The 12,966-nt window shown below is 35.4% G+C and overlaps 1 protein-coding gene across 4 annotated transcripts; it reads left to right on the forward strand.

Moving 5' to 3' along the window:
• Window positions 1-7,185: 7,185 nt before the first annotated feature.
• Window positions 7,186-12,966, forward strand: LOC124158719 (meiotic nuclear division protein 1 homolog). Of its 4 annotated transcripts, none has more exons than XM_046533971.1 (6): window positions 7,186-7,660; window positions 7,760-8,051; window positions 10,273-10,409; window positions 10,505-10,610; window positions 11,232-11,378; window positions 12,539-12,966. In XM_046533971.1, exons 2-6 carry the CDS (start codon window positions 7,962-7,964, stop codon window positions 12,674-12,676), a joined length of 618 nt encoding a protein of 205 aa, XP_046389927.1. In that variant the 5' UTR covers window positions 7,186-7,660; window positions 7,760-7,961; the 3' UTR covers window positions 12,677-12,966. The 4 variants fall into 4 exon arrangements, with proteins under 4 accessions (XP_046389927.1, XP_046389925.1, XP_046389928.1 ...); XM_046533969.1 differs by having other exon boundaries at window positions 7,771-8,051; XM_046533972.1 differs by having other exon boundaries at window positions 7,821-8,051.

Genomic DNA, 12,966 nt, shown 5'->3' on the forward strand with positions numbered 1-12,966 from the left:
GTAATAGCGGGGGTGTCGCTATAGCCCGTACTCGCTTTAACGAGGTTCCACTGTATGCACAATCTTCTGGATCATTATATATATCCCCTTAGTGTTGGCAAGCCACATCCTCCAGTCATGTGGAGTTTGAGGCTTTCTCAAGTTGGTCAAATTGTTTGTTTCCTCTTTTCTTAAATGAAAATTAAATTTGCAGCACGGGATTATAATAGTGGTGTAACAATGGCGGTTAGCAGGGGGTTAAGGTGCATAAACCTAGATCCCTCCTCTCCCAAAGCCTCAGAGAAAAAAAAATATTTTAACTATTGTGTAGTTTTGACATATAATAACTGCATCAGCTTTAAGTGCCAAAATGATGTAAAATGTACATATTTCCAGGCATGCCATTTTTCAAAAAATTTTGACCCCTCAGCCTGTTACCTGAGGGGGGTCAGGCACCCCCATTTACCCCAAAGCATATTCCTAATTACACCACTGGATTATAAATTGTCGTCTAAAGATTTATGGCACATGTAATAGAGGAAGAACCAGTTGCTTTAGCCCCTTCATGTGTCTATATTATTGGATTTTTGGGTGCATAATCCAAAGCCAAATTTCCCTGAACCCCATTTCTAAGCCCCTTTTGCTGCATACATCTTTTCTCTAGATTCCAACCAAAGTGGTTGACAACTAATGTCTTTTATCATTGATTAGTGTATTGGAGTGTAGGTCTTGAAATAAGGCCGATACTCCAAAACACTAATCAACATTAAACATAAAAGGTCAAGAGAAAGAAAAAATACTCAATGTCTTTCATGCAAGCCATATCTCCCGCAACCATCCAACAGCTTTCCCTAACTCGAAATGGGGGAGGCATTCACTGTTCCCAACACCCTGTTGGTGAGATTTTGTAAGATGAGCAAGATATATCCAATTTGAGCTTTTGAACTGCACTGAAGGTGTCTTGGTGACTTAGCGCAGTAAAGGAGGTACTTGCAGCCCTGACAGAGCAGAAGGATGACCACTGTGACTGAAATAAATTGTTGTCAGGTTTGTAACTGGGTCATTATGACCATTGTTTTGATGACCGAGTCATCCATCGTTCTCATGGCTAGATGTCGTGTTGTGGAATTTTCTGGAATTAAAACAGGCAGAAATCAGCTCGGGCTGATATGTTGGCTGAATAAATACCAGACAGTTTCATGACACAACATCCAGCCTAAAGGAGGATATGCAACTCAGCCATTGAAGCGTTGGAAACAATGGAAGGTGTGACCCGAAAACAAACGAGACAGCAATTTATGACCAACGTTCATTCAATGTATGCCTGACAAACTGAACACATTCTGCATTTAGTAATGGGTGCTGGGTGAAGGCAAAACAAAATGCTGTTTGAATGCATTCCCTTACCTAGGGAAACTGAAGGTAGGCCCTTAAATCAGTCATTGGGAGAATATGTGGAATTGCATTTGCTTTGGCCTTAAAGGAACACTGGAATGTCACTTGGAATAATTACTTTTCAACAGTTTAACTTTGAAATAAGCTAAGAGAAAAGGTAAAATTTCTTACGTAGGAACAGTAAGAAATAATTGACAAGATTTACCATTTAGCATTTGCATGAACAATGGCATAACTACTGCTAAAATTTGTAGATAAACTTGGACAGGAAGTTTGGATAAATTTTAAAGAAAAAAAAAGTCCATTTTTCAAGAGCTTGTGGAAAATGTGCCAAAGAAATAATTGCATATATAACTGGTGCACGAAAGAGATTACATGTCAAATACATGCACATGGATGTTCTGCTTTGATGTGATTTAACAAATTATTTATAGAAAAGAGGTTATTGAAAATTACTATTTATCAAATAAAGTAACATTTGTTTCATGGTCCATAATGCATTATTTATGTGAATTCCATTATATTGAAGAGCAGGTATGGGTAAGCGATCCTTGATGTGATCTACTGAAATAGTTTTTATAAGCAATGATTAATTACTAAAACAATATCTATAGCGATAAATATGTACAAAAAGGCTTACTGACGTTATTTGAGAAGAAAAAATAATGTTTGGAGTAAGTGGTGTACATTTTGGGCTGAAAAACTTTACAAGTCTGAATGATCCATGGCCATCCTTTAAGGAGGTTCTTACTGAGAAACCCCAATACTCCTAGAGTTAAGAGATTATATATATATGGCAAAATGGACAACATTTTTGCCCTAAAAAAACACATCTTTGGTAAATCTATTGAAAATTACCTGAAAATCTAACATTTGTCAATTTTCATCCCCTCTCCTCATTAAAGGTCAGGTTGTGAGGGTCAAGGATGACCTCAAATTGTTTGGCCTTAGAGAGCCAGTTCGACAACTTTTCAGTGGGACAAGTTTCAATTAAAGATCAATTTTTTTCAATTTACCAAAACACTTATATAGAAACCTTGTTAAATTTTTAATCGTAGTTATTTTTGATACATTCACTATACTATGGAGTGCCTCCAAAATATTTTAGGGAAAAATATACAAAGATAACATTCATGCATGTACATCAAAAGGGGATGTATATATAGGGATGTGTGTCCGTGATTGAGAGACGGAAAAATGAAGGAGATTTTTCATGGATGACATGGTCAAAGCCTGACATATAATAGACACATAAATAAAAAAAAGACATGACAGATATTTTTATAAGAGTAACAATTATTGATGGCGTTGTCTTGAGTGAGAAAGGCTACCAAAGTGGTTGCTGGAGAATCACGATAAGTTGCATTTTGTGGACCATAAATAGATGTGAGAGAGATAGAAAACATAATAATAGCAGCATGGATGAATTCCTCTGATGATTAACTACCAATTTAGCCAAACATGAAAAAGGCTTTGTTCGTGAATGTTAGCATCAGCAGTGATAATTTTATGTAGCTGTCTCGACATTTTTTATCCACAATGTGATGCATATGACCGATTGCTTAGCTTTCTGGCAGTAAAGTTGGCAAATACTTGGAATACCGATATTGTATCTACACTTCTCTAAGTTGCAGGACATTATTTAAATAATAACATGCTGAATCTTTCACACTTTAAAAATTGGGACTTAGGTGTTTAAGAGCTTTTCTAATAAATCCTAGGATAGAGGTATTCTGTATAATACACTGCTTTAAAATAAAGAGGTTGGACTACATCATTTGAAGCAGATATCGACTCAAGAGTTTTACAACTTAACCCTTTCACGACTAATGACAAAAATATTCAACATTACGTTTCTTGACCCTGGACACGAATGCCAAAAATTTTTGTCAGAGATTTCCTATGTGAACGAATGTTGAAAAAATCCGTCCCCTTGCTCTCCCTCTTTATGACAGTTGGGATCATATGCAAAGACTTAGTATCAGGACCCAACTCAGCAGGGCTTAGGCCTTCCCCATGTAAATCTTATAGCATATAAAAGCTTGACTTTCCCTTGCCATCACAAGCTTAACATTGGCTGGCTTGATTCAAGTTTGAATGGTCAAGCATGATCCAAGACACAATTCAAATTTGAATCAAGCTTGCCAATTCTGCAAGAGCTAAAATGATAGTGAGATGTTATGATCATAAGCATCAATACTTATGAGAATAAATTGAACTTTATAAAGGAATCTTGATTCACTCATTTTACCCTTTTCGAACTTGTTAATTGGTGTTTAAACTTAAAGGAAATTTTATGAATTGATAAAAACTTTATTGTACAGTCACATTAATGGTCACCTTCATTCATATGACCTTTACTAGCAACTGACTTATCACTGCTACCTAATTTCATACCCAGAAATAGAACCCTATTTTCAGACAGTAAAAGATTGATGTGAATAATACGTAAGCTGGAATTGGTAGGCTTGATTAAATCTTGAATTGTAACATCCTCTTTACACAATATATTAACACGTATGAGTTAATGCCCGTTTCCGTGAATGATTTTTGCAGACCGGAATGGAACATGCACAAATGCATGAACCAATTTCAATCACGATCTATTTTCGGTTCATGCATTCGCACAAGATGGGTGGCTACATGGTGCATTTGTGTTCATTCTCGCATTCATCGATTTAGAAATTTACTCGTAAGGGTTAATGTACAGCGTAATTACGCTGGCTTGCGTTTAAACAAGCCTTTAGATTTGATTCCAGCTTGAATTGGTATAGGCTTGAATCCAGCTTAGTGTCAAGCTGGTTTCAAGCTTATAGTGTCCTGCAGCTTGTATGTTCAAGACTTGTTCATATGATTCAACCTTGAATCCAGCTTTCCAGCTTGAATTTTCAAGCTTGATTCAAGCCTCTAATCATTATGTGTAATGTGGGAATCAAACTTGATTCCAGCTTGCCTTTCTGTGATCATTCTCGTTCAACGATATTGCGCATGGTTCGTTCTAAGGTTAAGCCACGCCATTCCTCACGTGAATTTCACGAAGAGCCATATTAACATGAAAAGCGTTTAATTAATATTTTATACTTAGCTAAGAAATATTTTGTTACCGTATATGTCGACCGAAGACTTTCCAAACTTCATCCTATTTTCGTTATAATACGCACACAATTCAAGGTGCACCACAAGAAGTCCACCATTCATCGACGTAATACTGTCACCTGAAATTTCAATAGAAATTTTAACAAAATGCAAGAGATGTCAAACTACCAAAACCATGAAACGACTTCGTTCGCTACCTGCGATGGTAAAACGTGTTTCTATTTCGCCGCATTCTTTGTAGTTATAACTTGTTATCCCAGAATAATTTGACCAGCAATATACTTAATTTTGATAAAAATGAAAAGGAATACTACCAGCAAAAATTTACTCCTTTCGTTTAAAAGCACCATGTCCCTCCATTACGTTTCATCCCAGACGAAACTGGACGAAACCGCGACTTCAAAACAAGCCAATCAGCCCAATCAGATTGAAGTTTGCAATCACGTGATCAATAGAATTGCGAAAAACAAGAACCCTACAAGGGCGTAGTCCAGTACAAGCTCCCAGTGCTCCGAAGCACTGGAAGCGAGTCTTTTCGTGGTCCAGTAGAAGCTACAAAAGCTCCCGTGGCGCTCTCGTACGTCACGCATGACGTCACTATATTCGCTTCTCTCTCGCTACAAACGCTCCCAGTAGGCGGCTGGAGCGAACCGGTTTTCAGCGCGAATTTGAACGGGAAGGAAGGCAAAAAAAAATGGTGTTCATAACAATTGTGGACCTGGCCGGCAATAATATGACCATTTGGAGTTGATGGAAGAAGTCGCTAAGATAGCCTGGATAGTAAATGCTAAAACCAAATGGTTAAAGAACTATTCGGGGGATATTACGGTGAGGCAAATGGCTGTAACTCAATGGTTTCACAATTCAGAGTCGCCACGGGCCAGATCGGGGAAGAAATTGAGCGGCAAGACCAAGATATCTTATAAAATTTGTTGTGATAATTAATTATATAATATTATTTAATTATTAGTGGTTTAAGCTTGAGCTAGCGAGAAGGGGAGATAGAAAATGGCTATTCGAAATTAATAAGACATGTAGTGAGTGAACTTTCCGGTCGAAGCATTCCGTCCGTTACATAAGAATTATGTTAATTTTGTAAGTTATATTGATTTATTTGTTATTTAGATCAATTATTAGTTATTTGAACTTGATATTGCGTGAAATTGAGATAGAATATGACTTCTTAGGTTAGGGTACGTGAACTTCTAGTTAAAGCATTCCGTTTGTTGCTTTTTGGCGGCCAACCTAGGTTTTCTTCAAGCTTTCCCCATGACGATTGTATTCTCTGTTAAATGATGATATCTTCCTCTAATCTTCAACTGAAGTTTAATCAATTATTGATGTTCGGTTGTATTTTACTTATGTAATTTTCTTAAGGTCAGGTTGACACGCATTGCATTTATGCTTAAGGCTCGTTGTTGACGAGATTGGTTCAAGTGTAGGACTGCTTTTGAGACTGTCATACAATGTCATGAGTGCAATTGATAAATCGCATAAAGGACACTCCACTTAAGGCCTTTTTACACCTACATAAATCCGCACAAGTCTAAATGTATGAACGCGAGAAAGAACACGAAATGTACCGTACGGTTGCGTTGTTGCACGTTAAGTGGTTACACGTGTAACCACTCAACTTGTGCAAATGCATGATCGACAAATTTAACCTATTTTAGCTTGGTTCAAACATTCGTACATGTTCCGTTTCGGTCCACAAAAATAATTCACGCAAACAGGCATTAACTTGTACGTGTATCGTTTAAACGCAGGCTTTTAGGTGAGTTAAGTTAATTAAGCTTATTTTTGGTTTTCATTGAAATTTCTCTAATAAGGTATTTAATCGGTCTTATCTTCTTTTATATGTATCATATGATCTGCTCTTTATAGTTTAAGTTTATCACCTTGTTGTTAGAGGATTTGCAAACCAGTGGGTAAAATCTTCAGGACAAGCATCGGTCTGCTGTGGTGCCCGATCATGGTATCCAATGAAGATCTATAATTAAATAGGTTTCTTGTGGTGTACCCCATGGTCATATTCTTTTTGTCATTTATATTACTGACCTCTCTAACACGCTAAGTAAAGTACAAGGGGCTATAACAATCCCTAATTCAGACGATCTAATATCCGAGCAGACGATACTAGTAAAACAAACGACTAACAAATGCTACAATCGTTCCAGCCGTGATCCAGTAGGGTAGCACTTGGGAGCGATAGGAGCGAAAGTGGACCACGAATCTGTAGCGTCTGAAGCGGGAGCACTCGGGAGCATTGGGAGCGTGTACTGGATTACGCCCCATGTAGGGTTCTTGGCGAAAAATTACAGCCTGTGATATATTTGAATGGTTTAAAATTTTCAGTTTACTGAGATGCTAACATAAAAACTTAGAATGGCATTAAAATTTTCAAGGTTACATTATTAATATTTTTCGTCATATGAGATGAATGATTACATATTTATGTTAGTATCGTAATTGGATTTTTCCTGCTGGGACAATCCATGCCATATTCTCTCAGTTCGCATTGATTTCCCGGTAAATATTTGGAAACTGATCGTTAAATCTTGTGATATACGTTAATTATCAACTTTTCATGTTGCAAATTAGTGCGTTAGATGTTTGTAATACAATATCTTAAATATGAAACACGTATTTCGTTCCGAAATTCGTAATAACGACGGACATACGTGAAGTCATCACTTGATTGGAGTGATTTGGCCTTAAAGTGTATCCAAAGATGTTGGCTTTACATGTTTGAAATTTAGATAATTCTGTGAAAGAACCCTTAGGCAATAAAAAAGGGTAAATTCAGTAATAATTTTTTATCAACTTCTCATACTAACCGCCATCAAGCGCACCAAGGATACAGCGTGATGTGGCGCATGCGCAATGTTAACTTTTCTTGGCGCGGAATCCGCGGAATGTTATGGTAGTTTTAATGTTTATGATCGTTATGATTGTTTTGAAGAACTATTTGTGAGTTTGTCTTTTGTTGCTACTTGGTGGAATTTGGTGTGGCTTGGAGCATTATGGATATTTATCACTGCATTAATCTATCCTCGGTGCTTCTCCGTTGGCCATCTAGAAGATAAATACTGTGAAGCATTCATTTGTAGAAATAGCGATGCTTCTAACGTAAGGAAGGATAATACTTTAATTTAAGCTGTATTTTCATTCGCCTTTGAGCGGCGGACCGGTGAGAACTTTCTTCCTCTGATTACACATGAAATATTATGTACTCGCTGCGTTTTATTTCTTGCTGAGGCTAATTGTGATAAAAGTAGTATAATGGTAGTATTTTCTCAGGGAACTCCTTCGTCCCTATCTCTTCTATTTTTTGCACCTGACACTGTTAGAAGCTTCCATCAAGATAATTTCAACATTTTCTTATATTCTCATCGGTTGTTCGCCTACACCATTGCATAGGACGACCTGATTACTTGCGTAGATAAACCTGAAGTCGCAGTCTAAAAAACTTCTTTAGACTGTGCCAAGGTATGTCTAAACGCAAAGGGCTTAGTGCGGAGGAGAAGAGGAAAAAAATGTTGGAGATATTTCATGAATCATTGGAGTTCTATCAGCTAAAGGTAATTCTTTACGCTTCTATTTTATTCGTATGAAACCAGATGGTGATAGTTCCATGGGAGAATACAATTTCTCCCTGACCTCCTCGCTATCTTTTGCTTCTCTCCTTCGGTGGAACCTTTTATTCCTCTGGCTCAATCAACTCCACTGTATACATTTTCTAAAGCTGGGGCGCCTATTGTTGCTTTAAGATATTCTGTCTAATGAATCAGCATTCACTACGTGTATGACTCGAGTATATTCTCTTACCAACTAAGTTGGCCAGAAGGCTAAAGCAGTGCATAAGAATTCTATTGAAGGGAATAAGATTAGCCCATAGAGATGCTCTTGTCCTTAGTCTTGCTTGCCACTTGTTCTAGACCCATCTTTTATGAAATGATTGGCTTTTGCTGCTGTCCTATCTCCATGCACTTTCTGAGTCATTAATGCTTTGTTTTGTTAATGCATTGGTGCCATTATCATTGGTAAGTAATCATGAGTATGTTTTGGCACAACTCTATTCTTTGTTTGGCTCCCTGTATCCAGTGATTAGTAGTTGAGAGTGTGGTGTCTAAGCTTAAAGTAGTAGGGTGAGGGTGTTTGTGGGCAGTTTTTTCATCTGTATCTTGGCTATTTTCTCTTTCCGTTTTTCATACACACTACATACTTTCTTCTTCCAACCTTAAATGTTTCATTTTGTGGAACAAAATACTGTCTGGTCAATGCATGTTTTCGAAATTGTTATGTGGGCTATTGGTTGTGCTGTTCTAAAGTCCATGATGCTTTGCTATGATAACTAAGCTTTAAAAATTCACTGATTTGCAAAATTTTATGCAGTGGGGATACTTTTGTACAACTTACTCATTGGTGTTATCTGCAAAATTAAGAAATTTTGTGAGCAATGAAAATCTTTCATCACTCGTTACATTGGGAAAAAAATGGAGTTTCTATAACACCTATTTTCTACTTAAGTACATTTCGAGACTTGGTTTCTGAATTATTCTCATTAACATGAGTAAACCTCGAAATACCCTTATTTCCCCCCAAGATAATGGGAACCCATATTGAAAGCGTGATTTTTGTTTACTTAACAATTTTTTCCGTCTCATGAGCAAGAAGTTGTACCACATATTGGTTTGTTTCAGTCACTAAAATTTTTTATCATCAAAAAATTACTGAAATTATACCTAGGGATCATCTATACACTGAACAGGCAATATTTGTTATCCAACTAAAACAAACGCAAAAGGTATAGAAGGATCAACACTGCTAATGACTAGAAATGTATTTGTTTGTAGCTTTGCATTGCCAAGTCAGATCCACTTCATAGGTTTTAGTGTTATTTAAGTGGCATATCTATCACTGGGATTACTTTTTACTTTATCAATTTAATTGCCATTACTTTTTATTAATTGATTATTCAATGATTAAACTCTATTATCTCATTTCGTACCTGTATATTTAGAGGTCAATCTACCATCTGTAACCTGGTGGATGCCTTTGTTGGCTTTGAGCGTAGCCATGAGATCAGTACTTAAGCATGCATTAATCAGTTGTTCAGATAATGCCATGGGGCCAACGAATGAATCGGGTGAAGTAAAAAATGAGAGTATATAACATAATGGACTAGAACAATAGCGATGCGGAAAAAGAAGCAGAAACTGATGGTGAAGGTGTGGCATATCTTTTAGTCTTACAGATTTATACAGGAACTCAATGTCGCCCTATTAAATAAAGCCATTAAAATTGTAATTTATGACTTGAATTGAAATTAGCATTATTCCTATGAACTAAATGTTTGTATGATTTGTAAATTGTTATAACTTGAATTAAATTTTTATTTTCAGAAAAAAAGAGGCTGGTTTGATTTTTGAATGTAACTAACATTTTTAATGTGTTTTTAATTTAACAGATATTTTAACGTTTTTTAATGCTAATTGTTTCATCTTGCTAATTTTCATCAGTCTATTTCTTCTACTTAACAGTGGCTACTTTATTGCAATCAATTCCATTTCATTTATTAAGAGAAGAATTCCCCTTATTCTTTCCTCTCCATCAAATTGATAAATTTTTAGCAATGATAAAAATATATCGGAACGATATTTTTACCGTATTCCTTTAACATCAGTAGAAATGTCTTCATGGTGATATAATTATTTATTTGACTGGCTATAGTAAAAGGATTATGTATTTTTGGTCTTCACATAATTTGGCATTTTTCATGTTGCATACGTCTCATTTCAGGAATTGGAAAAAATTGCTCCTAAGCAAAAGGGGATTATTTCTCAGTCAGTGAAAGATGTTATCCAGAGTTTGGTGGATGATGGCTTAGTTGACACTGATAAAATCGGAACATCTGTTTATTATTGGTCCTACCCGAGGTAGTTCTGCCTTCAAGTTACAGGCTTCTTAGTATCATTAAGGAGAAGACAAACACTGAAAATTTGTATTTTTTCCATGCTACCTCTCTTAATAGTAAGACCAGGAAAACAAAGGAGCGAATTCTGGAACAAAAGAAAACCCAGTTGGTGGACTGCAAGAAAAAACTCAAAATGACTTTAGAAGCCGTTGAGAAAGCCAAGGCTAGTATTTTTGCTCATCTATTCTTTCATTAAAGCTGGAAATCTAATAATTTTTGATTAATTATATGTATAGTATTGAGTTCTGCAATACTCAGTACCTCACTACTTAGCCAGCAGAAGTTGTTACAGTGAAATTAATGGAACTAATTATGTCCTATTCTCATATTTTTGCTTCTAAATTCACCATTAGGTGGTGAGTTCTCTGTAATGTAGCATTAATTATGGTCATGAATACAGAGCATTGAGATATGTAGAACTGAATTCCCCTTCTTCTAGAAATACCCTCCTTGAGCATTTTTTGAGGCATCTAGTACTGGAATAAATATATGTAGTCTTCAAATATACTGACAAGCAATAAACAATCAGTGAACTGATAAATCCCTTAATAGAAAAATATTTTTAGTGACATTATTTCTTTTTAATATTTTTTCGTCTTGGTGTTTGAAGGATATCTCGTTTAGGAGAGATATCATTCAGTGATATTTTGAATCAATGCCAGTTATCAGTGGTAATTGGCTCAAATGATTACTTTATCATATCTCTATGCACATTCAGCTGAGTTTGCTATGTTTAATTGTGGCATATGTTCTATTTAGACCCAAAATATTTTTGTATCCTTAGATGGGCCGTGAGGAGAGTGAACAAAGGAACCATGTTTTACATGAACTTTCTGAAAAGAAAGTAGTCCTGGGAGAGTTGAGCAAAGAAAAGCAACAGTACCACGGCAAAGATCCAAAAACTATGAAATTGCTTAAGGAGCAGACTCAGGTTCTCCATTATCTTTTTTTTACATTGTAACACTTGAATTTTCTCGTAAACTTCACAAATATGGTTTATCCACTTTATAAACACTTTTAATCAGTTCTCCCGGAAAAAAACCTTAGGAGCGATGTCATGTACACTTACACGTCACAACTTTCATTACAATACTCCCATTCTCTCTTCCGCACCATTAACAATTATGTCCATTATCGCTTGACTCATTGTTTTTCTCCCATTAAGTTTTACATTAACATTTAACTCACCATTAATTGTTACTATTTATATAATTAATGCGTCTTTTACTTCTATTCCTTGAAGGGTATTTTGACGCATTCCGCTAAGATAATTTTTTTATCAGTTTTTTAATGCATAATTAGTATAATTTGGTACTTATATATTTGATACTCATTTGCATGTGTCTTCTTGGCTATCTCAGTTTCACTGTCTGCTGAGTCTATAAAATCTAAGTCCCCCCTGATGGAGATTGATGCTTCGATTTTAATCCTTAAGTATTCCATGGTATGCATGTGTGACCCTTAATAAAAAAATTGCATCCATGGAGTTATGCATGGAATAATTCATGATAATTTTAGGTGGTAATTGCTTTTGTACATGCATAATAATTGCTGACATTTCATCCATAGTACCTAAATATAATATTTACTCAACCATGAAAATGTGGCAAGTTTTGAGCTCATGTTTAACCAGTTATGTCTTTTACATATTTGAAAATTTTTATGCAAGAGTCCAAGAAGTCAATGAATTTTCAGAATTATATAATTTACGTAAATATTTGGAATCATTTGGTTTGTTGAACATATTAAATGTTTTTCTCTTGTATTTATTGCTCCAGTTATTGGCATTATTAATGTATTATTATTATTGCTACTTTTCATAGATAATGTTTTAGAAATCGAAGTAGTTTGGTTGAGTTAGCTGGTTGCGATTGTTGAATTCCCTCAAGAGAGTTAAGGCAGATACCCAAAAAAAACCCAAACCACCTCTGTTATGAACAAATAATTTAAAATAAGGGCTCCAAATGTACATTAGTACAGCCACTGGGGCCCCAGTAATTCCATACCATCCCTGTTTATTCAGTTGGTAAACACCATAAATTAGTTGAATGAATATTCCTATTTTACCTTAATACATGGTTTTCCTTTCAGATTGCAAAGGATGCAACCAATCGGTGGATTGATAATATATTCATTTTGAAGCATTGGTGTGTTAATAGATTCAATATTGAAGAAGATAAATTGAATAGAGAGTTTGGAATAGATTCTGAATTGGATTATATCAACTGATATAATTTATCTGTTAAGATAATGATATATATTGTACAATCTGTAAAAAGTTAATATTTGGACACTAATGTAAATGCTTGTTATTGATAACATTTAAATATATTCATATTGTTATATCCATTTTCCAAAATATAATAAAAATATGGTGAATACATGTGATGATATTTAATTCATTGTAGGTACTCCAAGAGTGTTCTTTCACAAAGATTGTAATATTGTATTTCCATTTGAGTTGTGTGTCATTTCCCATTTCAAAATGTTATCATCGTAATTAAAGGAACAAAAAAATA

The sequence above is a fragment of the Ischnura elegans genome, chromosome 5 (genome assembly GCF_921293095.1).
Source record: "Ischnura elegans chromosome 5, ioIscEleg1.1, whole genome shotgun sequence".
Lineage (NCBI taxonomy): Eukaryota > Metazoa > Arthropoda > Insecta > Odonata > Coenagrionidae > Ischnura > Ischnura elegans.

What these genes read in the sequence shown, in the direction of transcription:
- LOC124158719 (XM_046533971.1), top strand. Translation starts at nt 7,962, where the DNA reads ATGTCTAAACGCAAAGGGCTTAGTGCGGAGGAGAAGAGGAAAAAAATG. An exon ending in TATTATTGGTCCTACCCGAG is followed by an intron (nt 10,410 to 10,504) that starts GTAGTTCTGCCT and finishes CTCTCTTAATAG; the next exon opens with TAAGACCAGGAAAACAAAGG. An exon ending in AAGCCGTTGAGAAAGCCAAG is followed by an intron (nt 10,611 to 11,231) that starts GCTAGTATTTTT and finishes TTGTATCCTTAG; the next exon opens with ATGGGCCGTGAGGAGAGTGA.